The sequence below is a fragment of the Drosophila albomicans genome, chromosome X (assembly GCF_009650485.2).
Source record: "Drosophila albomicans strain 15112-1751.03 chromosome X, ASM965048v2, whole genome shotgun sequence".
In the NCBI taxonomy this organism is placed as follows: domain Eukaryota; kingdom Metazoa; phylum Arthropoda; class Insecta; order Diptera; family Drosophilidae; genus Drosophila; species Drosophila albomicans.
The window spans coordinates 1,130,340-1,158,256 of NC_047627.2; the positions used below are offsets into that span (position 1 = coordinate 1,130,340).

The 27,917-nt window shown below is 36.9% G+C and overlaps 1 protein-coding gene across 1 annotated transcript in view; it reads right to left on the bottom strand.

Annotated features, from left to right (window-relative positions):
• Positions 1-249: 249 nt before the first annotated feature.
• The window catches only part of LOC127565328 (uncharacterized), a 31,697-nt gene continuing 4,029 nt past the window's right edge, over positions 250-27,917 (bottom strand). The window contains exons 2-4 of the mRNA XM_052003338.1: positions 2,022-2,856; positions 1,509-1,966; positions 250-1,435 (exon numbers count right to left, since the gene is read on the bottom strand). Coding sequence (XP_051859298.1) covers positions 250-1,435; positions 1,509-1,966; positions 2,022-2,856 — 2,479 coding nt within the window. The remainder of the gene's footprint in view (positions 1,436-1,508; positions 1,967-2,021; positions 2,857-27,917) is intronic.

Consider the following 27,917-nt stretch of genomic DNA (forward strand, 5'->3'; position numbering starts at 1 on the left):
AACATAAACAAGTTTTGTATTGTTGTTAAAATGACATAAAATACAAAAAATAATACTATTAACTTTAAATGGTTTTAAATTATATTAACAATGAAAAAGCCTTGGTTAATAAAAAACTTTAATAGAATTTGTTAGAAATTTAAAATGTTTTGGAAGGGCTTTAAATGTACTTTTATTGTTAACCTCGTTTTGAACGCAATTTGATTCAGCAAAATAAATTATTATTATTATGTGGCCATTACAACCCTTTTATCGGGTCTCAGCCTGAAGCGCGATGTGCCTCCACGCGGCTCTGTCCTGAGCGCGCCTTCGCCAGTTGGTAACACCAAGTGTGGACAGGGTATCCATCACCTGGTCCTGCCAACGCGTTCGGGGTCGTCCTCTCCTTCGTGTCCCAACAATCATCGCATCAAACACCTTACGAGCCGGAGCATCTTCATCCATACGGGCAACGTGGCCCAGCCAGCGAAGTCTTTGAGATTTCACTCGACTGGCCACGTCAACATCGCCGTATAGCTCATACAGCTCGTGGTTGTATCGGATGCGATAAACATCGTCCACGCAGATTGGACCAAAGATTTTGCGAAGAATTTTCCTCTCGAACACTCCAAGAGCAGCTGCATCTGACTGCGTCACAGTCCAGCACTCCGCACCATATAAGAGTACTGGAAGAATGAGCGTCTTGTAGAGTGTGGTTTTTGTGCGTCGAGAGAGAGCTCTACTATTAAACTGCCTACTGAGCCCAAAGTAACACCTGTTGGCAAGTGTTATTCTCCGCTTAATCTCCAGACTGACATCATTTGTGCTTGTTATAGCAGTGCCTAGGTAAATAAACTCCTTGACGGACCCAAAGCTATAGTTTTCTGCAGTCAGCTGAGAATCAAGACGCCGCGATTCTCTGCTAGAGCACACCATAAACTTTGTTTTTTCCATGTTAACTGCTAGTCCTACTTTTGCTGATTCCTTTTCAATAGCCCCGAAGGCTCCTGTGACATCACGCTTGGTGCGGCCAATGATATCAATATCATCAGCGTAACCAAGGAGCTGGACACATCTGTTGGTTAATATCGTGCCCGTCCGATGTACACCAGCCTTTCTTATAATACTCTCCATTAAAATATTGAAGAGTATACAAGACAGCGAGTCACCTTGTCTGAGGCCACACTTGGTAGTAAAGGTTTCGGATTGGCCACATCCTACCTTGACAGAGCTGATGGTGTTGCTCAATGTCATTCTGCAAAGTCTAGTCAGCTTTGCTGGTATACCAAGCTCAGACATGGCGGCATATAGGCGATCTCGCCGGGGGCTATCAAATGCAGCTTTGTAGTCGACGAAGAGATGGTACGTGTCGATCTGGTTTTCGTAAGACTTCTCCCAGGATTTGGCGCAAGGTGAAAATCTGGTCAACAGTGGACTTGCCAGGCCTGAACCCACACTGATAAGGTCCAATCAGTGCTTCAGCATGGGGTTTCAGTCTTTCACACAATACGCTCGTTAGGACCTTGTACGCAACTGGAAGAAGACTAATTCCGCGGTAGTTGGTGCGCACCGTGGCATCACCCTTCTTCAGGATGGGACAGATCATGCTGAGATTCCAATCTTCGGGCATGCTCTCCGTGAGCCATATCTTGCTGATTAGTTGGTGCATGCTCCCTACCAACATATCACCAGCTGCCTTAAACAGTTCTGCCGGCAGGCCGTCAGCACCTGCAGACTTGTTGTTCTTAAGCCGTTGGATTGCATCCTTGACTTCGATATGACTTGGGATTGGCACTTCAATATCAGTGCCATAGATTGGGGTTCGTGGATCATAATCTTCAGAGTCTGTGCTTGAGCCAGATAACAGACTCGAAAAATGATCCCTCCATAACCTCAGCACGACCTCTGCTTCTGTGACAAGGTTTCCATCATCGTCCCTGCACGCCACTGCACCAGACTTAAATCCTTGGGTCAGACGCTTGACCCTCTGGTAGAAGTTACGTGCTTCATTTCTGCATCTGCTGCTCTCTATGCTCTCACACTCTCGCGCTTTCCTGCTCTTTCTTCTTGCGTCTGAAAAGGCGTTTTTCGTATCTTCTTCTCAACCTGTAGACGTCCACAATAGCTCGTGTCGCCCCAGCCTGCAGTGTTCTTCTGTAGGCGGCGTCCTTTGCAGCTGTTGCGTCACGACACTCCTGATCGTACCATGGATTCCTTGTTATAGGACGCTGGAATCCAAGCACCTCTTCTGCCGAAGCTCGCAGGGAGTGAGATATGAGCGCCCACATATCGCTTATGTCTTGAGGTATTGAAGGTGCTCGGCTTAATAGCCCCGAGACGTGAGTGGAGAATGCATTCTTCGCCTGTTGTGATTGCAGCTTTCCGATGTCCAGCCTTCTTAACGCACTTCGACGTGCAATCTTCGCCACACATAGCCGTGTGCGAATCTTAGCTGCAACAAGATAATGGTCGGAGTCGATGTTGGGACCCCGACAGGATCGTACGTCGAGTATGTTAGATGCGTGCCTTGCATCGATCACAACATGATCGATCTGATTTCTGGTCAGTCGATCGGGAGAGAGCCAAGATGCCTTATGGATGTCCAAATGACGGAATCCGGTACTACGAACTACCATATTATGCGCAGCTGCAAAGCCTATTAATCTGAGACCATTGCTCGAGGTGGTCTCATGTAGACTAAATCGCCCGACGGTGGCACCAAAGATGTCTTCTCGTCCTACCTTGGCATTAAAATCCCCGAGGAGAATTTTAATGTCATGGGAAGGACAGCGGCCATAAGCTCGGTCGAGCTCCGCATAGAAAGCGTCCTTGGTGGCATCGTCCTTTTCCTCCGTTGGGGCATGTGCGCATATCAGGCTGATGTTAAAGAATTTGGCAGTAATTCGGATCGTTGCAATTCTCTCGTTTATTGGCCGAAAGTGAGAGACTCGGCGCCGCAGCCTGGCACCTACAACGAAACCACAACCAAATTCATGCCGTTCTGGATGGCAGCTGTAGTAAATGTCACAGTTCTTCCTCTTTATGCAGCCTTGTCCTATCCATCGCATCTCCTGGATAGCAGTGATGTCAGCCCTACATTTGTTGAGGGTATCTGCTAGTTGTTGAGCAGCACCAGGTCTGTACAAAGTTCGTACGTTCCAAGTGCATACTCTCAAATCATTGTCCTTTTTACGTTTGCTATGGTCGTCAACGTTAGATCGGTTCCTTTCCGAGGCTTCTCTTGCTTCCTTCACTGAAATTGTGTTTTGCATGGGTGGACTCCAAGTCCTACGCCAAAACCTAGTTTGTAGAGTTAGGACTCTCGTCGCGCGCTTTAGTTTGCCACTCAACGGTTGTCGAGCGACAATCCAGGGAGAACCACGTGGAGGTAGTGCGTCGGCTTGAAGAAAGCAGTGACAGGAATCATGCTGGCATTCACCAAGTTGAATGCAATCAGACACTTTGACCTGTATGCTTCCCCCCATTCTCCCCCCATTCTCAGCAAAATAAATATTTATCATTATTTATGTACATACGTGTGTAAAAATATCAATACTAACAATGAACACATTTTAGTTAATAAGACATGATAATTGAATTTGTTCGTAACTTAAAATGTTTTCAAAGCTTTCATAGTCGAGTCGAACGCAGAGTGAAGCCGAATGCGAAGGCAATCAATTAACTTGTTGAGGAAGCACAGGCGTTGCGAATAGTGCTAATAAGTCAATAAATCCATTTAGTCAAAAGTGCCAAAACCTCCAGGAGCGGATCAGGCTGACTCTGAGTCTGTGGTGAGGTGCAGGGGGAAAGGGGGAAAAGCGGAGGCAGGTGAAAAAGTTTTGCCGTTCGCCACTTAACCGTTCAATTTGGGGTTCCGACCTTTATGGTTGTTGGATACGTTGTTCGTTGATGTTTTTTGTTGTGTTGTTTTTTCTTTTGGCTGCTTGCATTTCTTTAGCCTTGGTTAAGACTAATAGAGAACAGGTGGAGAGATGGAAGGAAGGGGGAAGGGGGGAAAGTGTGTAGTTCTAGCGTCGTTTGCTTGCCACGTTTTTTGGTGCAAAGTTTTTGCGGCTTTTTCAATATTTTATGAGTCAAGCTTTTGCGTTAACACCTTAAGTACGCAGGGCATTGCGGTTACGGTGAGTGTGTGTGTGTGTGCGTGTGTGTGTGTGTGAGGGGGTAGGTAGCTCTCATCTACGATGTGTGTGTGTGTGTGTGTGTGGCAGGAAATAACGCGCAAGTTGTAAGTTTGCAGCCAGCAGCAAACAACTTTGGGAGAATTGGATTTCGGGGCATGCGAAGAGGACGCAGCCTGTTGAACTGTCGTTGCTGTTGCTGCGGTTGCAATGAAGCATCGAATATTACACACATATAGCCAACTAAGGCACTCACCCACACACACACACACACAACCACGCGCACACTCGCACACACACATTGTTAACGTCGACGACGATTTATTTTCCAAGCAACTGAAAGCGCGCGCGCCTTTGAACAATGCCAAGCTCCATTGAAGCTACTGCTGCTGTTGCTGTTGTGGAAAGGGGGCGTGCCACGCCCACTGCTTGTGGCTTGCCTGTTTGTTTAGGTATGCGTATGCGTGTGTGTGTGTCTGTGTGTGTGTGTGTGGAGCATTTTTGGCGGCGCTAACTCAATGAGTCGAAATTAAACAATGCTAAAGATTAAGTGCAGATTTGGGACTTTATCTGCTTGTGCCATAAATTGGTATTTAAGGGATACCTCACAAATGTCTATAACACACATACGTACGTAGAGTGGGAGACAGGCAAACACACACACACACACACACACACAGACAAAGAGACAGGCAAACACGTCGAGCTATTTGGCTGCGCCTTGAAGTATGCAGCAAAAGTTTGTGCTGCCAACAGAAGAAGAGACAATAGATCAGCACCCACACACACACACACACACACACACACACACACACACACACACCTCTCTGTCCACTATCTCCTTCTCTCTCTCTCTCTCTTTCTGCTGCGAAAACTTGTGTTGTTTACCAATAAACAGAGGAAGCTTTGCCACCTGCAAAAACTGCAGCCGCAAGGAGATGCGTGGTGTGTATTTCGACTTCGACTTCGACTTTGACTACGAGTTGGAACTGAAGTTCTTAGGGAACTCGCTCTCAACATGCACAAGATTAATTGCAATCGGTGTTTTGGCATATGTTTTCAGTTGGTTCGCCCTTCCTCCCCCTTCCACGCCCTTTACAGTTTCTTTCTTTTGCAGCTTTGTTTCGACAAGTTTTTTGCTTCGTGGTCGCCGAGGGAATGAGTGCACTTGGCACTTGAGAAGGTAATTAAGCAACTATTTATGGGCTGAGTGCTGCACTGCAACCGCACACACACACATACATAGAAAGACAGACAAAACATATGTTCTATGGAGTTTTCGATGAAATGGGACAGGTAAACTTCGAAGATTGGCTTCGCTTTGTTTCTCGTGAAGTGTATTGTTTGTCTTAAGATAGAGCAAAGGTATTTACTATAGAGAGCTGAGCATGCTTGGAATAAGCTCGGAAAGTTGTATGTGGAATATTTTGTAAACTATGTTATGAATGAATTAATTGAAATCAATTATCAAGAGCAGAATATATTATTTTTATACTCGCTGCCTTTAAAAAATGTTCGTAACAGACAGAACGATGTAACCAACACACAATCAAATATTATTCAAAGCGAAAAACAATCAATATTCAATTATGAATTTACAAATAAATAGTTTTGCAAAAACACAAAGACAAAGATTCGTCTTGGATGGTGTTAATATATTTAATCTGCAAATTTAAGCTACTCATTTAAAAAAAAACTTACTACCTTAAAAGTTAGACAAACACAAAAATTTTTAGATTTTCTTGGTACACAACTAAAACTTTAACTAAACATTAAAAAGTCATATATCATAAGTGAATAATTAACATCTTCATTTTATGTAACTAGCTTCAATTTCAAAATTAATTTTAAATAATTCATTTCGGAGTACAATAATAAATTTGATCTCTTTGAAGTGATTTGCATATAATAAAAAAATAATTGAGCGCTCTAGCTTTGCAAAAACGAAAATATGCTACGTTTAATGCCATTTTAAAAAAGTCTCGTTAGAATTCTAGAAACATCCGGCTTGCCATTGATAAGCATAGAAATTTAAGAGACAATGTCTTCACATTTTCTTTTAATGTAATGTGATCAATAATTTTATTTGGGATCCATTTCGTATTGGTAAAATGAACTCACTTCATTCGATATGTAAAATTATATAAATAAATTCATTTTCGAAATATAAAAATGTAGTGAAAATGCTAAATTCATTTCTTTTATCACATGTCTGTTGATTCATAATATTAACAATCTTCTGCATATGACGACAACTAAATTGAATCTACTTAAATTTTTATAATTTTCTCTTTTATTTTTATTTTTACTTATCTAGCTTTAATCATATTTTGACCTTGGCATATTTTCGTATTTTTTCATATATTGATTTGGTATTTTTTTTTAGATTTCTAAAATTTTATGGAATCAACACAACTTTCGAGGGTTCGTTTAATTTTAGATTAAGAACTTAAAAAAAAAACAAAGATTATGACTATTGAATTGCTCTTATTGTAAATTAATATTTCACATAATTAATTTATAATAAGATGTATATGTTTACTACATATCTACAAAATTTAAACTAATTTCCATTGGATTTTTCGATTTTGAAGTAGTATTCTCGCATGTTTCCATTTTCTATATTTTAGAGATAATGAATATATTATTTTTTAGTTGTATTTTGAAATTCAAGGAATGGTTTAATATATACATAAGGAGTGAGAATATAGAATTTTAAGTGTTGTATATAAATAAATATTATGGAATTTTGAATAGTTTCAATTAGATTTGGTGGCATATTGAAATTTGTTTTTCTAAACTTGAAAGTGTTTTAAAATACGTAAGAATGTTTAAATATCGCGTAATCAATAAATGTAGCTGGATTAATCGTTCAACAAGAGTATTTACAGCAATATTGTTGTGTTCCTTAAGCATCGTGGTAAACATACGCTTACGTTCGGTATTTTATTATATTATTTTGTTGTTGTTGCTTATCCTGGCAACAAAGCCTGTCAGATGAGGGGCCATAATTCGATTGGCAGTGGGGGCTGGGGAATATCTTAATGGCATAATCGCAGGGCACACACATTGAGACAGAAGTGAAAGCAAACAGTTGGACACACAACAATGTTTGTGCGATATGTGTGTGTGTGTGTGTGTGTGTGTGTGGCATGGCAACATGAGAGGAGGCATGCCTCCGCTTGAGCTTCAGCTGCAGCTCCTTCCCCATTCAACACCATATCACTTTGATTACTTTATTATTGGAAGCAGGCATGTTGCTGCTGTGACTTTGTTTACCTTGCCTGCCCCCGCCCCTTCTCCTGCCTCTGCCTGTGCCTAGCAGCACTCACAATGATTGTGGCAGCCACTGTTGCTTGCCCCATCGTCGTCGTCAGCATTATCCAAGTGATACACACTTTTGCCACTTTTCTTATTAGAAGCAATCATATTCGAGGCAAGTTTCCTTGACTCCCTCCCTCTCTCTCTCTCTCTCTCTCTCTCTCTCTCTCTCTCTCTCTCTCTCGTTCTCTCTCTTTCTCTTGCCCCAGAAAAAATAAATCATTTTTCTGTTTTTGTTGTTGATTTATGCGTTTGTTCGATGTGTTTGCTCCTCTCTCTCTCTCTCTCTCTCTCTCGCTGGCTATATGTCTGCATCTCTTTCGTACGCATTCGGTGCACTTTGGCTGCCGTTGATAATGAGCCAAATCATTTCTCGTGAGATAAATTTTCGACTCGCCTGCCATCATATAAGTAGCTGCAAAACTTATGTTGCGACCCACCACAAAACTTCCCCCCTCCCTATCCATCCCATACTTTGCTTCGCTTTGTCTGCCAAGTCATCAGCTGCCCCTTTTCCTATTCCTCTCTCTCTCTCTCTCTCTCTCTCATACTGTTTGTCGCTCTCTTTCTGTCTGCCCACGGGGCACACAGACTCCTCACCTCATTGCGGACTTTGCCGTCGACAACTTCGAGTCTTTGGCGCGCTCCTTGAAAGCGTTATAAATCATTGACATGATTAAGCGATGGCACGACACGACATGCTTTTGTTGTAACTAACTTCTATTCTTCGCCTTCGTCTTCGTCTTCGCTTTCGTATTGCCCCCCTTTCATATTGTTGTAGTTATTCCTAAGAAGGAGGCTTCGTCTGATTGTTGTTAGAGCTGCACGAGAGCATTGCGCAAAATGATAATTTAATATCGAAAATTACTTTTATTGAGTTGATTTGTAAGCACCATAGGTGAGAGGGTGTGTGTGTGTGGATGCGTGAGTGTGTGAGTGTGTGTGTGTGAGGGCTGCGATATAGTAAGCAATAGTTTTTGGGATCTCTCAGCTGTATTATTATACCAGCTGTCCATACATAGAGAGAACAAAATCTAGATTGGGAAATCTTGATTTAAGATTTTTGCAATCATTAGAAAAACAATCTTGGGTTGAAACAATCTTAAATCAAGATTTTTATGCTAAATTTGCATTTTAAAATTAAAACCATCTTAGTATAAAACTTAAATCTTGATTCAAGAATGTTTTATTCTAGATTGAACAAGTAAGAAAGTTACAGTCGAGTGTGCTTGACTGTGAGATACCCGCTACCCATTTTTAATAAAGGCAAAATATTGCGCTATTATTTTCAAAATATACGGAAAATACTAAAAAAATAGTAATATACCGATATAGCAAATATAACATTTGGTATTTTCAGTATTTTTCGGTATATTAATTTGGTATATTTTAAGAATAATGCTTCGCAGTTTATTGTCGAGCAAACTCGACTGTAGCTTTCTTAATTATTGAATTTAACATCGAGTTGCACAGGAAAAAAATTATGTCGAAAGGACAACTTTCTTTGAATTGAAATAATAAAGAATTTGAAAGATGAACGAAAATAATAAAAAAGTATGTAAGCATATGTAAAGAAAACGCAAAATATAAATAAAATAATCGAAGAACGATTTTTCAAAAATTAAAATGTTTTAAATCATTTCAAACTTTAATTTTACATATTTTTGTTTTCTTTATTTTCAAATAATGGTTTAGTGAAGTATTCTAAAATGTTGTTTCTTATAAAATATAGTTAAAGAATAAAAAGAGCAATCTGAAGGGAACTTTAGGAAGACTTTCTTTGGGTTGATGGCAACATGTGAATTGAATTATTAAGCAAATAGCTGAGCTGAGCTTAAAAAGAACAATTGAAGAATAAAGAATTTACGAGATGAAAGAAAATAATGGAAAAGGCTCTAATCACATCTAAAGAAAATCAAAATATAAGTGAAATTATAGAAGATTGAGTTTTCAATAATAAAAATGTGTCAAAATATTTTAAACTTTTTCTTAAGTATTTTTTTAAAGCACGAAATGTGAATTAAGAATAGTAATTGAGTGGTATATTTTAAAATGTAATAGCTTACATATATTAAATTGTGAAGAATAAAAAGAGCAATCCGCAGGGACTTTCTTTGGGTTGAGGGCAACATGTGAAATGAATTGTTAAGCAGAGTGGGGAGAGCAGAGAGCAGAGAGCGGAGAGCAGAGCTGAGAGTTGAGCTAAGCTGCGCCGCTTGGCTTGGTTCAAAGGATCACTAAAGTCAGCCACTTGGCTGACTTTCATTATGGCATCTTACATAATTTGCCGTTGACTTAACACACAACACACACACATGCACATACACAAATGTACAAGCAACCAATACAACACTGCATAGCCCCCTCCCCCTCCCACCACCACTGCCACTCTCCCCTTGACACCGCTCTTCTGCCTTTCGTTTGCCTCTGTTGCCAAGTTGGCTGCTCAACTCAGCTCGTAGTCAAACACACATCAAACATATTTATATGTGTGTACATTAAGAAACTTTGCTAATATGTTAAAACTGTTCATTGACACCAAAAAATGAGCAAAATAGCAGTGTTGGAAAGGGACAGGAAGCAGTGAACGGGGGTGGCAAAGGGCGCACTCGACTGTAGGAGAAAATACTACTACACAAAAAAAAAAAAAAAAAAAGGCCAAGCAAAGCTCAAGTGTTAGCGAGTATGCGAGTGTGTGTATGTGTGTGTGTGTGTGTGTGTTTGACTTGTGCTAGCGAGTTGTGCATGTGTGTGTGTGTGTGAGTCTCATATGAGGCGGCTTCAGAATGCCTTTGCACTTGCCTGTTTGCAGTGTTGGAAAACACAAACAAAAACTGTGAGCTTATTAAACGGCAGATTTTTACCCATACTCGCAGGCCACTTTGGCACTTGGCATTTCACAAATTTTCTCCATTTCGCAAAAATTTCACCATCTCTCCCGCTTTTGTAGACAAATAGCGCAAATAGAAATATAACTGACGCCCATATTTGAAGGCGTGGTTTGGGAGGGAGACGGAGATGGAGATGGAGAAGAAGTATTGCGCGCTATGCTGACGAGTGCAAAACTTTTTGCCGCTATGCAATATTAACTGCTAATTATGGGAGCAAAAGCCGTGAAAAAACGCCCCCCCCCCATCAAGTCACTCTCCCCATTCTCTTCATCTAACCCGCTCGTTGCAGTCAACCGACCCAGTTTATGGCACATTCACCGACCCCTCGTCTCCCGCTACACTTTGTCGAACCTACAGAGACTCTCTGTGACGCAACTCGACTAAAACGGAACTCAACTCGACTCGACTCGACTCGGTATCGCCCCTGTGGCAGTCTGTCAATATTTGTTGAAACACTTTTTGATAGGCAAATGGTTTTTGAATATGCCAAAAGTTCTGCAATTGCAATTGCCTTTTCCCTTAAAAAACAAAAAAAAAAAAAAAAACGAACGACCGAACGTACGCCCACCCGCCTCCCCTTCAACCATGATCCCCACTATTTTATTAGAAAAGTTTTTCCAAACAGCAGCAACAACAAATGCAACTGAAAAACTGAGAGCTGAGAGTTGAGATCTGAGAACTGAGAACTGAAAACTGTTAGCGGCTAACAGTTAACTGCTCAGAGCTGTGAGACTGAGTGGCGAGCGTTCAGCTCCCCAATGTTTGACTTTATGCGCTATTTTTAATATTTATTATGACTGATTGCGGTCGCATTTTCCATTTCCCATTTTCCATTCTATCTATGCACTGCTCTCTCTCTCTCTCTCTCTCTCTCTCTCTCTCTCTCTCTCTTTCTCTTCCCATTCCACGTTCATGGCTCTGTTTGCTTTTGTTGTCTGACCGACAAAATGAATGGAAATGGAATAAAAAAAATGTTTAGACAGGGGCTGACTGCATTCACGCATTATAATTTAAGTGAAACATAAATATTGATGTAATAAATTAATTTTTGCTAAATTGAAAGATTGAGCGCCCTCTCATGGAATGGAAAAACCATTGCAATGGGGCCCAACCATAACAAAAGCAACCTTCCAACAGTCGATTGACTAAGAAGGGGGCACTTCGATGGGGAGTCTCATTCGAAATTCTCTTCATCGCGATAATATGAATGTTTGCATTCAGTTTTTTTTCCATTTCTGTGCTATATTTATATACCTGTTATCCATTGTATAATGAATATGAATAGTTAATTGATGTGTAGCCTTTGGTATATTATAGAATTATTTTAATATATTCATTTATTATATTTTATGAATAATACCACACTCTTTTAGTATTAATATACCAAAGATAGCTTTTGGTATATCTTAGTATTTTTTCGATATATTCATTTTGTATATTTTAAGAACTGTAATGCAATCTTTTGTTTTTATTATTGATATACCAAATTTATCCTATTGCATGTTCTAGTTTTTTGTTTTAGTATGTTAATTTTGTATATTTTATAAATGGTATATTTAAGTATTTTTTGATTTATTAATGTTGTATATTTTATAAATACTAATGCATTCTGTTGTTTTTTATTATTGATATACCAAATATAGCCTATGGTATGTTATAGTATTTTTGGTATATTTATTCAGTATATTGTTTGAGTAGTAAAACACTCTTTTTCGTTTATTATTAACATACTTATTCAGAATATTTTATGAATATTACTGATGTTTTTTTTGTATAAATATTCCAAATATATTTTATGATAATTTTTTTAAGAATATTTTTTGCTAAATTATTAGGCATATATATTTGATATACTAAATTAAGCCTTTTGTATATGACAGTATATTTTTGATATATAAATTTAGTATATTTTATGAATAATACCGCACTGTTTTCATTTTATTATTGATATAGCAAATATAGCCTATTAGTTTTATATATTTTATGAATAGTAAAGCACTCCATTCTATTATTAATATACCATATACATCGATTAGTAGATTTAAAATATTTTGTTGGTATATTTTACTCTTTTGTTTTTATTCAAAATGGGTAGCGGGCATCTCACAGTCGAGCAGACTTGATTGAAACTTTCATAGTTGTTCAAATTGGAATCATTATTGCATTTTATTTTGATATTTCGTAGAATAACGATATAAGTATTATATTTATTTATAATTTATAAGAATACAAACTAAACGTTCTTAAATGCAATGTTGCTCTATTAATAATTATATTTTACATTTTTTACTATCATTTTAAATAAAATAACAATTTCAATTACTTTAATTTTTTTTCAGTACTCAACTTTCCTAAACACATTTTGTTGATGAATTAATTATTTATGGGTAAAGAAATACAAGTTTCAGAAGTATTACTATATAAACTAAATATTATTATATAATACTTTACTTTTTCGTATTTAAGTAGTAGCATTCAATAGTCTTCAAATTAACATAATTATTTAAATAGTAAATCACTTTTCTGTTTGCTTTGGGTAATTCATTTGGGGAATTCTTTTATATATTAACTGTTTTTTATATTTATGAATTTTAAAATAAAGGAGAATGAAAAGAATATAAGATGACTGAACATCGCTTTAAATTTCTTTTGCGATTAACTAATTTTCGATTTGTTTTTAAATTGTATACCATTAATTTTGTACTCATTTTTCTTGTAAGATATTTTAATAACATTGTAGTAGAGTAAATTCATTATTAATATCTAATATAATTCTCACCATTGATTATTATTAATTATTATTATTAACACACATATACTAAATGTAATTTTTTAGAACTTTCTTGTTTTCCAGGATATTTGTGAGTTGTTCATCATCATTTTTTTTTCTAAAAATTGTCTACCTTTCTCGCTCTACTGTCTGTTATTCGGTCTTTGTCTGTCTGTCACTTCCGGCAATCGTTTGTGTCTATAGCCAAATGTCTAGAGTGCGTCTATGCAGTGCATTTCCATTGTGTTTTCTGTGTCCTGTCCTGTCCTGTTCTCTGTGCTCGCCAAGCATCGACGACAGCATTTTTTGGCAAAAGGAGCGCAAATAACCCGCTGGGAATTAATATTTTCATTTTTCGACAAAATAACAAACGACGACAAAGTCTCTTCCATTCACTCCACTCTTTTGCTTGGCTGCTTAAAAATTTGCCAGCCATTGTCTTTAAGTAGAAAATTCAATTTATATTTCGTCTGCTGTGTGCAATGCTTTTTGTTTGCTCCCCCCTCTTCGCCCCCGCCTGCCCGTAAGCATTGCATTTCAATAGGCAATCACCTTGCCCCTTTTCCATATTCTTAGTTTCAAGTCGCAAATCTCGAGAGTTATCCGAAATGTTGTGTAGTTGTGGTAGCATTTCATTTGCTTGCCCTTCGCTCGATGTTAATTTGAAATTCAAATTGGTTTGCAACCTTGAACGTAAATGTTTTGTTTGCATTTCGTTATGCGACTTCTTTTCTTGGTTTTGTGGCAGTATTTGCAGATGTCGTAGCGCGATTTATTTGCTTAGCGAATTAATTGGTGTAAAATGCAATTAGCCTCTGTTTAAAGATCTACGCAGTAAAAAGTAAAAAAGAAGCCGCCAACTAACAAACAATGGACAGCATCAGCAGCTCTTCAACTTTGTTGTGCACAAATAGTTTATGAACTATTTATGCACTTATCTCCGGATGACAGTGGAGGCCACCAGAAGTCGTCGTAGTTCAGCTCGATCCCAATGCCTTTGCCTTGCTGCTCGCCTAGCTTTTCCCATCAGGTCTAAGGTCAATGTTGTCAACTCGTCTCTCTCTCTCTCTCTCTCTCTCTCTTTTTCTCTCTGAGGGTCTCAGGGCCGCAGCTATGCAAACTTTTTGCAGCATAACCTTTTTTCGGCTGGCGGGGGAGGCGGGGGGAGCAGCACATAACTTCGATGATGCCTTCGACAGACAACAAAGGCATCCAAACAAAAGCTGACAACATTAGCTGCTGGCTGCTGGAAAAAAAACGTAGCAGAAGAGCAGCTACTTGGATGGAAAGTTTGCAATTCTTGTGGGAACACTTGATCATAAGTTGCACATTTTTCCACTGATTTATACTTTTGCCTGTCTTGGCTTTGGCTTGACTTGGAAACTTAAGAACTGCAGTGTGTTTAACAAATGTTTATAGAGCTTGAGCAACTCGAATAGCTGAGACTTCATATTGATGGGATTGCTCTGGCCTCTGACTTGGTCAACTGACTGCGAATACTGCATTATTTATGCATGTGAAAATCAAGTAAATTTATGAACTGAGTAAAAGATTAAACGAAATTAACATTGATTATTTATCCAACAGCAGAAAACTGCAATAATCATTCATACAATCATAATTCGAGTTTATCAAATAGGAAAGCTACAGTTGAATGTGAAATATAATACATAGCGGAAATATACTAAAAAAATACCGAAGGCTACACTTGGTAAGTCAAAATACATTTAAATATACCTGTGGATAATAATAATTGAATCTAAAATTAAAAACAATTTCTTTGATTAAAACGATTAATAACTTCTAAGAAAAGAGACAAAGGCCTCAGCAAGCAGTTCTCTCTTTTGTGTAAATTAAATTTAGTATTTCATTGTAGATTTAACATAAATAAAATGAATAAATAACTACCATTAATGGGAAAGATAACCATATATAGGAAGCGTGAAAAGCTCATTACAAATTTCTCTTTCTAAATCAAATATGTTTAATGGGAAACATTGGTTGAAATATGTGAATATTAATAATTACGTGGCTTAAGAAATGTATTTAATTTGGATTTGTGATTAAGTTTGATCTGATTATTATGATTATTATTATTATTATTATTATTATTATTATTATTATTATTATTATTATTATTATTATTATTATTATTTTTATTATTATTATTATTATTATTATTATTATTATTATTATTATTATTATTATTATTATTATTATTATTATTATTATTATTATTATTATTATTATTATTATTATTATTATTATTATTATTATTATTATTATTATTATTATTATTATTATTATTATTATTATTATTATTATTATTATTATTATTATTATTATTATTATTATTATTGTTATTATTATTATTGGAAGTGAAATACCATTTTTTCAGCTGTGGCACATGCCACGTACAGGCAAGCCTCAAGTACTACTTGCAACACACTTGCAAGTAGCAAAAAAGAGAGCAGACAAGGCGAGCGAGCGTCTGTGCAAATCAATTCCCTTTAGTGGCATTTCTTGGCGTAACTCGTATGCTCACTTAATCCATCCTCGCCAGCAGCAACCCAGTTTGCCTGGCCACCTGGCCACCGCATCTGGCAGAGGAGGTTGCAACAAGCCACGCAACATGCCGCTGATATGCCACAAATTTGTCGTTCTTGTTGTTGTGCAAACAAACACACCTTCGGGTGCTTTTTTGTGCACCACAAGGGAGGGATGGAGGGGCCAGAGAAACTTGAGGTAGCTCAAAGAAACTGAGTTGAAGTGTTGCCGTTGCTCACATGAGCAGAGGGAAGAGGAAGCTGCTAGATAAAAGTTAGTTTTTTGTTGACTTCAAATGCACGCGTCAGCAACAACAACAAAAACAACAACAACAACAACGACAACGACTGACTCCAGTTTCTGCTCCGACTTCGACTTGGCTCGACTTGACTGTCATGTGTCTTCTTCAGGTATCTGCAACACACACACACATCACTCCGCTCAGCTCAGCTTGGTTGTGTGAATCGTGTGAATTATTAAAATCTAATAAACGACAAGATTTTATGTAACACAAAACTCGTTCCTCGCTCGACGCTGCAAAGTTTTTGCGGTTTTCTTTGGTTACGCTATTGAACCTTAAATTAAGTTTGAACATAACTTCCGCACAGTTCTTCCGCTCACACACACACGCACACACACTCGCACACACTCCTTGGGTGCGACCATTTCTTGGCTTGCCTCTTGTCTTGTTTACATAGGTAAGTTTAATTTTCCTGTAGCATACTTTTCGGGGCGCATGCATGAAACATGTGCGTCTCTCTCTCTCTCTCTCTATGTCGCTCTCGCTCTGTCTCTGCTTTGTGTGTGTGTGTTCATAAATTTCCTTAATGTTCAAGTGTGAAAATCTTTGCCGTTCGATGGTGCTTTTCACACTTTCGCCATGTCCTTTTGCCCAGGCACAAGTTTCAGTTCTCCTCCCCTCGCCATGCCCCTCACCTCCTATCACGCCTCACGTTTCCTGGCGAAATCAAGCGGCAATGTGTAAACTTTCAATAGGTTCGTTAAAATTTTATGATTTTCCCGTGTCGGCTCCCTGTGTGCGTGTCTCTCTCTCTCCCTTTCTCACTCTTTCGCCCGGTGTGAGTGTGTGATAAAAAAGACCACACACACACACACACACACATACGAACCGACAAACGTGTTGAAAATTGTTGAGCTACTTCCGCTTTACGGTTCCGATTCGTTCGTGTGCTGCCTTTTGAAGTTTGGCGTGGCCTTAAAATGTTCTCTTAGCTTCTTGTTTATTTATTGACACGATAAAAATCGTGTTTCACATCGTCTTTTGCACTACGACCGCAGCAGCAGAACTTTTTTTTAATGTGCTCTTATTCCAATTTATACAATATTTATGAGTTTCTTTATTGGTTCCTCTTCTGCTACTTTAATGAAACATCACACAGAAATAAGCACAGAATATTAATAACATGCTCGAGGCAACAATGCCAAATGTCTCATCAATTTCGATGAATAGCTTTTAACAAAAGAAATTGGTTTAAGTGCAGCAAATAATGCTTCCTAGGAAAATAATTTAAAATATAAAATACAATATGTAAATCATTACTACATTGAACTAAAATAAATTTGTAACAATTTTCTTTCTATTGTTTTGTATCAATATATAATATATATATATATATAATAGCTTTAGTATTTATGATTCCTAAACGTTTGGCTGAATTTAATTACAAATTACGGAAATTATTTAAGAAATAATTTGACATAAAAAAGGGTTTCAGTTTCCTTGCTTGACAATTTGGTATATTTTTATATATTTAATGGTATGGAATATTTTGAATGTAATAATATATTGATATAACAAATATAGCCTTAGGTATATGAAAGAATTTTTTGGTATATTTCGAATGTAATATTATATTAAAATACCTAATGGTATATTTTAAATGTAATAATAATCCACTATATTTTGTACTCTATGGTTATTTTAGAATACACAATACAAATACAATATACCATATATAGACATCGGTTTATTTTAGTATATATCGAAAGTAATAGTATAGCAATATACCAAATAAACTGTTCGACATAATTTAGTATTTTGGTATATAATGGTGTGCTTCAATATGAATAGTATATTAATATATCAAATGTGGTTTTTGGTATATTTTTAGCATTTTTCAGTGTTCTGATTTGGTATATTCGGTATATTTCGAATGCATAAATATATTCATATATCAAATATACCCTACGGTTAATGTAAGTATTTTTCGGTATATTTTGTATATTTTGAATGTTATAATATATTGATATACCAAATTGCATATATTGAATGTGATAATATATTGATATACCAAATTCACCACTTGGTATTTTTTCAGTGTATTTGGTATATTATGAATGTAATAATGCATTTTTATACAAAATATATTCCTCGATATATGTAAGTAAATTTGTTGGTATATTTGGTATATATTTAGAATAGTATCGCTCTGTTTTGCTTTTATTGAAAATGAGTAGTAGATATCTCACAATCGAGCACACTCGATTGTAGCTTTCTTACTTACTTTTTTATAAGATATTTTTGAAAAACAGGGTTTACATTTGAATCTATATTTTACTTGCAGTTTCACTATTTTGATTAAGAATATGGTTTGTGGCCATTGTAGCACCTTATATTTATTTCTCAATTACGATATTTATGTATAATTTGTTGTTTATACAAATATTCATAGCATTTTCCAATTGAGTAACATATTTTATCAAAATGGCATTTTGCTCCCATTGGCATAACTTAAAATAGTTTCACAATTATGAAATTATGCGGATTGATTAATGATTGTTAATTGATAATAGGATTTGAAATGAAATTGATACTTGAGGACATTGTTATTCGGACTTGATGTTTCGCTCTCTTTCCTTCGGATCATCTCGTTCTTGCTGTTGTTGTGCTGCCTGCATATTTGTGTTATTTTGAAACTTTGAGAAGTGCAACGTGCGGCAACTTGGCGGCAGAGCTTTGACAGCTGCATCTACAGCGCGTCCGATTCGGCGTCTTCGTCTTATCTCTGAAACTCAACTCACATCTGAGGCACAACTTTGGTTGCTTCTTTTAAATGCAGTCAGTCAAGTTGGCAGCAGCAGAAAAAACTTGGGGCCAAGCAAAAGGTGTAACATGTCTGCTGCTGTTGCTGTTGCTGTTGCATGTAGCAAGCAGCAGTCGTAGCCGTTGCTGTAGCCGTAGCAGCTGTCAAAATGACAGTTGAAAAAACAACGAGGCGTCGGCAGGTGCCAGGCTTTTCTTAGCATTGGTTGCAGGGTAATCAGGGTGCGAATGGGGAGGGGAGGGGAGGGGGAAGGACAGCAGCGGTCGGTACGCAACATTTGATAAACTTTTCCAGCACACACACACACACACACTTCTTAGTTCACCTTTAGCTCAGTTGCTTGTCCATGGCGTCTGCTTGTATGCAACACTTTTTTTCCTCGCTTTTGTTAGTCGAATTTGCAGCTGGCGGCAAGAAAGAAAGAAAACAAGATGCCAAGCAGCCAAGCAGCCAAGTTTTAGCAACTCCGAAAATGTAGTACTCCAACTTTTGACTAAACTAATTACATATATGATGTTGCAGCCGAAAGAAATCAAAGCTCGTTGCACTTGAGAACTCATGCACACACACGCACACAAGTGCACCACACGCTTTTGATGTGAGCCAAACAACAACTGCAAACAGCAACAGCTAAAAAAGCCGATCGACAACAATTGAACAATGCAAAAAAAAAAAAAAATAAAATAAAATCAAAGGCAAATACGTAAAGCAGAAAGAAGCCTTGGCCAGCAAACCTTCAGTCCTTGGCTTGCCACTTCACATTTTCAAGCGACGGCTGTTAAAATTCTCAAGTGCTTTTCGCACGCATTTTCAATAAATTCTCTGCCTTTTTTTGTAGGTTGCTGTTCAAGCTCTTCAGACTGTGTTCGTTATTGTCGAAGAATTTGTTGTGGTTCGCTTGTTTTGAAGTGTGTGGCGTGTGAGTGGAGTGTGAATTTATATTCAGATGGATGGTGGATAGCTCAGACTCAGACTAAGACTCAGACTCAGGCCAGATGAAGCAGAAGCCATCTGTTATTCTAATGAGTACAGCGGAGATTAAAGCAACAATTGTGCGGCTTTGGAGTGTTTCAATTGTGCCAATTCTGTTCCAGATTGCCAGTAAGCGCATGGACTTAGCTTTATTGATTGAATGCCGCGAATTATGCTGAATTTTCAATGCCAAATTGTTTACCAATTGCTCAAATCAAGCGGGTTAACAAGTTCTAAAGAAAACTACAAATTATTGTAGACAGTGTCATCAAAAAGCTGTCAGACAAAACAATCTTGAACTTGAGCCAATAAATTATTATGCAATTAATATTTAAAAAACAATGCTATGAAAATAAGAAAAGTAAAATAAAATAAGATCAAACAAAATTAAAAAATTTAATACATATAAAAACAAGTAAGAAAGCTACAGTCGAGTGTACTCGACTGTGAGATACCCGCTACCCATTTTGAATAAAAGCAATATATTTTGCGGTATTATTCTCAAAATATACCAAATACATATACTCAAAAAATACTAAAAATATACCAAATGGTATATGTGGTATATCCATATAGTACCGTATTCAAAATATACCATAGACGGCACAATATACCAGATTGTCAGCCAAAGCAACTAAGACCCCTAGTTAGTAGGCGTTTTTATCCACACAAAAGTATTTCTTCAATAACTTCGACAATTTTTATCTGATCGCAACCAAATTTTCAGGAATTATAACTACTATAGTTATTATTGTATATACCAAAATAAATCTAGGTATTCATACGGACAGACGGACATGGCTATATCGTCTCGGCTGTTGACGCTGATCAAGAATATATATACTTTATAGGGTCGGAGATGCCTCCTTCTACCTGTTACTTACATTTCCTGTCGGCTCAAAGTTATAATACCCTTCTACCCTATGGATAGCGGGTATAAAAAATATAAAATTAAAAAAGGTAAAATAAAATAAATTTAAAAACAAAAAAATAAATTAATATCAAAAAAAGAAAGTAAGAAACTGTAAAATAAATAAGACAGCAAGTTAAAATATAATAATTATAAAAATGTAATATAATAAATATACATATAAATTAATATTGATATAAAACACAATTATTCATTGCAAAGTAAAATAAAATAACAACCCATTCCTGGATATAATTAGCAGATTAGACACAGTTGTCGAGTTTATCGAATCGTTTTGACTAAATCAAAGTAAAGTTCATTGTATTTCGTACTAACTACTTAAATTTATAATTATTAAAATATTGTTTGAAACATTATTAGATTTAAATATTTCTATGTAGAAGTAAACAAAATTGTTATAAGAAGTTATTGCAAAATAAAGTTCTTCATAAGCAAGAAATAATATCGTGACTGTAACTTTAATCTGTCGAGAATCCTTTTTGTGGATCATCAAATGATAATTTTAGTTTGCAAAAAAGCTCCTCACTCATCAAAACTCTTATAAGGTTTAGTTGACTTTTAAAAAGCTTGAAATGAAAACTGTAAGATAAGAATATAATTTACAATGACGAAATCGGGAAAAAATTAATATCATAAATCAGTAGCTAATTTATTTATATTTGATTACCTTTTATTTTCAAATTGTATTTAGAAATAGGTCATAGAAAACGTAAAGCATATAAAAGTTGATAAAAGTCGGAACTCAAAAAGTTGGTTAGAAACATGTTTAACTTACACTTTGGCAATAGTAATGATAATGAGGCCAGCCGCAAATTTCAACTCATTGAGACGCACCTGTTGTTGTGTGCTCCCTCTTTCCCCTCTTCTCACTCTCTCTCTCTCTCTCTCTCTCTCTCTCTCTCTCTCTCTCTCTCTCTCTCTTGCGACCGAACTTAACACCAAATCAACCATGCAAATTTCCTAAGCTCGCCGCAAGACGACAGCAGCAGAGGCGAATGCTAAAAGCGAAAACGAGGCACACGCAACACGATAAACAGAAGCGAGCGAACGAAGGAGGAGGAGGAGAAGGAGGAGAGAGAGAGCAGAAACCGTTACAAAGTAAAATAGCTAGCCAGGCAGCAAATGCGTCAACTTAATTAGCAGCGTCACGTTTATAGAACTGAACTGGGAACTGTGGACTGGAAAGGGAATGCTCGAGGGGAGGTGTGTGTGTTTGTGTGTGTGTGTAGGGTGCTTTCCAGCCTGCTATATTGTTGAATATTGTTTTCTTTTTCTCTTCTTTATTTTTGGTGGCTGTTGATGGGGAAGGGGGCGGGGGCGGGTGCGAAACGTGGCTCGCTTCGGTTTCGTGTTAATTGTTGCGCCTCACACAAAATTAATGAACTCAAGTTGTTTGTGTTGTTTTTATTTTGCGTGAAGCTTAGGGCTTCCTTTTTCTGTATTTTTTTTCCCCATTGTTGTTGCCGACAAATTCCTTAACGGAAATTGATACGCTTTATGTGGCGGGGGCTGAATTGTGAGTGTGGGTGTGGGTGTGGCTGTAGGTCGCTGCTTGTCATTGCCTTGAATGACATAATCTAATTGAAAAGCCATTTAAGCGTGCTGCATGATAATTTTTTCTTTTTTTTTTTTCTTATGTTCTCTTATATGGGAAATGTGAGGAGGCTGACAGCGTTCTTAACGTGATTTGAATTGATAATTTGCAACAATTAGGCATTTTGTCGGGAATTTTGTGCGCGCTTGTTTTAATTGAATCGAATGAAGTTTGACAGCTGCCAGCACAGCGAAAGGCGGGGCAGTAAAAGAGAAAGAGAGAGAGACAGAGAGAGCAAGATAGAGTTAAGTCAAGAGTCTTTGAGCACTTGCGTTCTCGCTCTGCAGGCGCCACCTGGCGGCCAATGACAGTAGCTGCCATGATGTATATGTTATTTGAGTTTTGAAGTTCTTTTTGCGCGTCGCTTTGCTTTCTTTGCCCTCCGCACCCCATTGACAGGCATTGGACTGCATTGAAGACCAAACTTGCACTGTCCTTCCTCTCCTCCTCCTCCTTTTCGTCCCCCTCCCACCCCCACAACTGGCCTCTAGCACGTTCCACTATGTGTCTGTGCTGCGACGTTTCATCTTGCATGAGGTGTTAATGCTTTCTAAAGTTTGTAACAGCAACAGCAACAGCAACAACAATAACAACAGCAAAGACGACAACAATGACGGAAAAAAAAGTTAAAGCATATCGTATGAGTGCGACTTGTGGTGAACGGAAGGCAGGGGAAAGCGAGGGGTGGAGGAGCAACCTGCTGACGAGGTTAGCACAAAAAGCTCGTCGAGCTGCACAATAAAAAAAATACAAAAAAAAAATGCCAACCACAAAGCATTTTTATGAGTTTCGTGTATGTGACGGTTGCTCTTTTCCTTCTCCCTTACTCCTCACTCTCCACTATCTCTTTCTCTTTTCTGCTTCTGTTTCAGCTTCTACGTTACGTTGTTATTGTTGTCGTTTAAGTGGCTTTTACTTAGTATGCCAAAAGTTTCTTCTTGCCGCTGGCCATTTGCTCAAATGCGAGCAAAAAGAAGCAGAAGCGCTCAACGCTAAAGCTTTTGAATTTTGTTTTGGACTAGCTAAAGAAGCAGTTAGGTAATGTCTAACTGTGATTGAAAGCTCGTGAATCTAGATCAATCGGAGCTTTTAGCAAATTACGAAATGGAAAAGTCTTAAGATTTGCCATTTGACGCTATCAGTTTGAAATCGACTAAAACTCGCAATATAATGTAATCTGTATAAATAAATAAATAATTAAAGTAAACGTTGATAAAGTCTATTAAGCATTGATAAATTATTTCATATTAATATGTGACAGATTTGTGTGTTCATTTATTTATTTAAAGCAAACTAGATGATATTTTATAAGCAGATAACTGGCAGGTTTATTTATTTATTTGTTTATTATAATAGTACTCTGAATGGTTGTTTATACTACAATAATATAGCAAATTATACTTAGGCTGAGATTATTTTGTGATAAGTCTTGAATGGTGTATATCACTGTTTATGTAAATTTATTTATAAATGTGAAAGTTTATAATTATGTCGATCTCTCACTAGGTTTGGCATATAATTTGTATATAAAGTATCATATATTGGTAGTTGATAAATAAATAAATATTTTATTAAGAGATGGTAACATCCAAACCTATCATTAATTGGAACATTTTTAATTAAAACAATTAAGAAAGCTATACCTTTGCAATAAAAGTTAAACAATGCGGTATTATTCTAAAAATATATGTTACCAATTTAGTATACGTATACCATTTTACATTCAAATTATATGATGGAGCACAAACATTGCCTGCCATTAAAATATCAAAATATACCAAACATATATTTGGTATATCGATATACTATTACATTCAAATTATACCATAGACTACCAACATTTCCTTCTTCCTTCTAAACATGATTGTTATTTATCTATATACTTAAATATGAAATAAATTCTTAATATCGAACAAGAAATATTTAGATATTCAGGAAGAACTGACAATTAGTTCTTTAAAACTATCTATATTCGGGTTTGACTCGCTTGTTTAAAGAAGATAAAGATTATTGTTATATTATACTTTTAAATTGTTATACATATGTATAATCCATATTTATGTACATGTGTATATAAGTAAAAAGAATGAGCAAAAAGACGCTGTTGGCATTAAATACTTTGGAAATAACTTACAAAGAGAAATGCCATCCTTTATATGTATAAAATATTATATAGCTGAGCAGCTGAGGAGAAGAAGAAGGCGACAAAAGAAGCGGAGTTCAAATCGGAGTTGGGATCGGAGTTGGAGCCACAACCATACGCACACACTCACTTACATACAAAGGACACTTAAAATAGTTTTATTTCAATTAACAACAGAAATTCGATGAGTTTATTTGGTGTTGTTGCGTTTTATGCGAGACAAGATAAGAGCTATGGCGACAGCGGCAAACATTTAATGCTCCGCTTTCGACCCAGACCCAGATCCAGACCCAGACTCGGTCCCTGGTCCATTCATTGGAATGGACTCCGCAGTTCCTCGCTCTCCCCCCCCTTTGGCTCGCCCAAAGGCTTGCGTATTGCGTGTTTAACTGCTGCAGAGTTGCCCATACGAAATGCTGCTCTCTGTGTAAGTGTGTCTGTGTGTGTGTGTGTGATAATGTTGACAGATAATAAACTCGGAAAATTACAAAATTACAATCAACACACACACACATACACAGACAGTTGCATAGCAAGCGGGATATTTGCAAAAATGTCACATGCATGGGGCGCTTGCTAATGGCGCGCCATTGTATGCTGCCCCTTGTCCTTCCCCTCACCCCCCCCCCACTCATTCACCCCCTCTTGCGGATCTCTTTGGCTCACATTTTATAGCCGGGGTCTAGAAAGCGGCCCAGAAAACTGACGGGGGCCTTTTTGACGTCGTGGCGTACGTAAATTTGCCACCACAAAACTATTCAATTGAAAGTTATTTACGTTTATTGTTTCATTTCACTGCCAGTTGGCAAAACATTTCACATCCATGCACACACATAAGGAATGCGTATGTGTGTGTGTGTGTGTGTGTGTGTTTTAGCTTTTAAATGAATCGCTGATTAGCGACTGCAAAGACGCTAGACGCCAGCATAAGTGTGAGCTGCAATTCCATTTTCTATACTAGGAATAAAGTGCTCAAAGTGCTTATGTATGTCGATATACCAAGTATATTTTAGTATTTTTTCGTATATCAATTTGGTATATCGTAAGGATACAGCTGCAGTTCCACTTTATATATAAATAAGAAGAGTACTTGACGTCCTCAAATTAAGAACTTGTATATAGATATACCGAGATTAACCTTTGGTATATTAATTTGGTATATCGCTAGAATTGAGCAGCAATTTCATTTTTTAAACACAGAAAAAAGTACTTAAATTACGTAAATTAAGAATTTGTATATCGTTATACCAAGTATGACCTTCTATATTATTCAGTATTTGTTGGTATATTAATTTGGTATATCGTTAGAATTGAGTGGGAGTTCCAATTTCTATACACAGAAAAAACGTACTCGCAGTGTTTATGAGTATCGATATACCAAGTATAGCATTTGGTATATTTCAGAATTTTTGCATATATCAATTTGGTATATCGTAAGGATACAGCTGCAGTTCCACTTTATATATAAATAAGAAGAGTATTTGACGTCCTCAAATTAAGAACTTGTATATACATATATATGCCAAGCTTAACCTTTTGTATATTAATTTGGTATATCGCTAGAATTGAGCAGCAATTTCATTTTTTAAACACAGAAAAAAAAATATAATAAATAAATAATAAATATAAATAAATTCTCAAATCTATCAAGTGTTCCTTTATACAATAATTGAAATCTCATCAGTGTGCTTTCCTCATAATTTAGTTTAGTTTATTAGTCGCCAATCGATCTTGACGTTCATTCAAGCATGACTATGAGGACGTTACACTGCACCGAGTTAGCCTAAAGACATCTCAAATTTAAGGGTTATTTAAAGATCCTTAAACACACTTAAAGATAAGATTAAATAGAGTTTTCGATTATCAACTCAAAAACCCCATCAATTATTGTAGTATCGAGACATCAAAGTTAATCGCTGCCTCGTTTTGTTACTTTCAAAAATCAAAGAGGCACTTGACATACCGAAGAGAGGGTGCTGTCACATTGCACACTAAAATAGAACGAATATGAGATTATTATTAGCTATATAAGATATAGGATTTTAAGACATAAAAGTTAGTTTTCAAACAGCATTCATCCTTCTCTGCGTCCAGACAATGTGGTCTAAGGTCCTGTGTTCAAATGCCGAGTGATTCGCGGTGATAAGTATTTCGTAAAAAGTAGAATTAAATGTTGGATTAAGTGGAGATCAAATATTATATTGTATTATATTCTGTAAACATAGTAAACACGCTGTTAAGATGTTGTGTTTTCTTATGTTGAATGAAGAACAACCAATTTTCATTTGAGTAACTTAGTTATTTAAAGTCGAACGAGTGCTAGTCTGCATAAAATCTTTGCAGCATTTAACAAATTTAATATGGGTTGTAGAAATCCAGTTTTGAATATAATATACCGATTTATTGCCACTATTTATTCTGCGTGTTTAGCCACAATGTCTTTAAGACGATGCGACCAAAATATGATTAAAAGTGTGACCATACAACATGACTTAATATGTCTGAATAATGCATACAATAATAAAGTGATTATGGGCACACTTATAACAAATTCAAATACTAAAGTGGCATAGTTATAATACCAAGTATGGTTTTAATTCTTCCAGCTTACCTCTTTTCAATTTAATACGAAGTATTCGTGATTTTTCATTCTATTTAGAGTGAAAAAAGAGAGAGCGAGAGAGAGAGAGAGTAAGAGAGCAGCGACTGACATTATTGAGAGCGGCTTTGATTTATGGGCGAATGCCATTAGGCCCGGCCATTGGGCATCGATTAGCCACAGTTGGCAAAGCATTGCTCGAAATCTATACTTCCGTTGTTAATCATTGGCATCACTTAATGGCCCCTTCCGTTGCTGCTAGAGTCAAGTGGCAGCAGCAGCAGCAACGATGAACGAAGAACGAAGAACACGCCCTTCAATTACAAATCCAATGCGAGTCGAATTTTGCTCCATCTGATAATCTGCTAAAGGACTTCCGCTCGGTGCGTGTGCTGCGTGCAAAAAGCGAAAAAGGAAAAGCGAATTTCGAGAAACCTTTTGGCGGCAACAAGAGAACGAGTCAAATTCATCAGGAGGCGGGAGGCGGGAGGGGGACTGGACTGACTGTAACTGAAAACGCAATGATATACTGCCGTGAAATCGAAGGCAAGACTTTAAGTGCTTGCCGCTGTCTCAAGACATTGCTGGCTGTGTCTTTGCTTTGCTTTGGCAACTTACTGCGAACAAATTCAACAGACTTTCTCACTCTAGTCTAGTTCTCAGACTGTTTTTACCCGTCGCCCACGAGGTAGAAGGGTATTATGATCTCTGGCATATTTTAAACTCTACTATTCTTAAAATATACCGAATTAATATACCAAAAGATACTAAAATATTCGAAAGTACATATTTGGTAGATCGATAACACACCCAAAATATACTATAGTGTAGTAGTTTATAGATATACCAAATTTAAACTTACATATATTTCAGCATTTATTTTAGTATATTTGTTTGGTATATTTTCAGAACAATGCCAAAACTTTAGTCACTATGATCTCTAACTATCTGGCAAATTTTAATTGT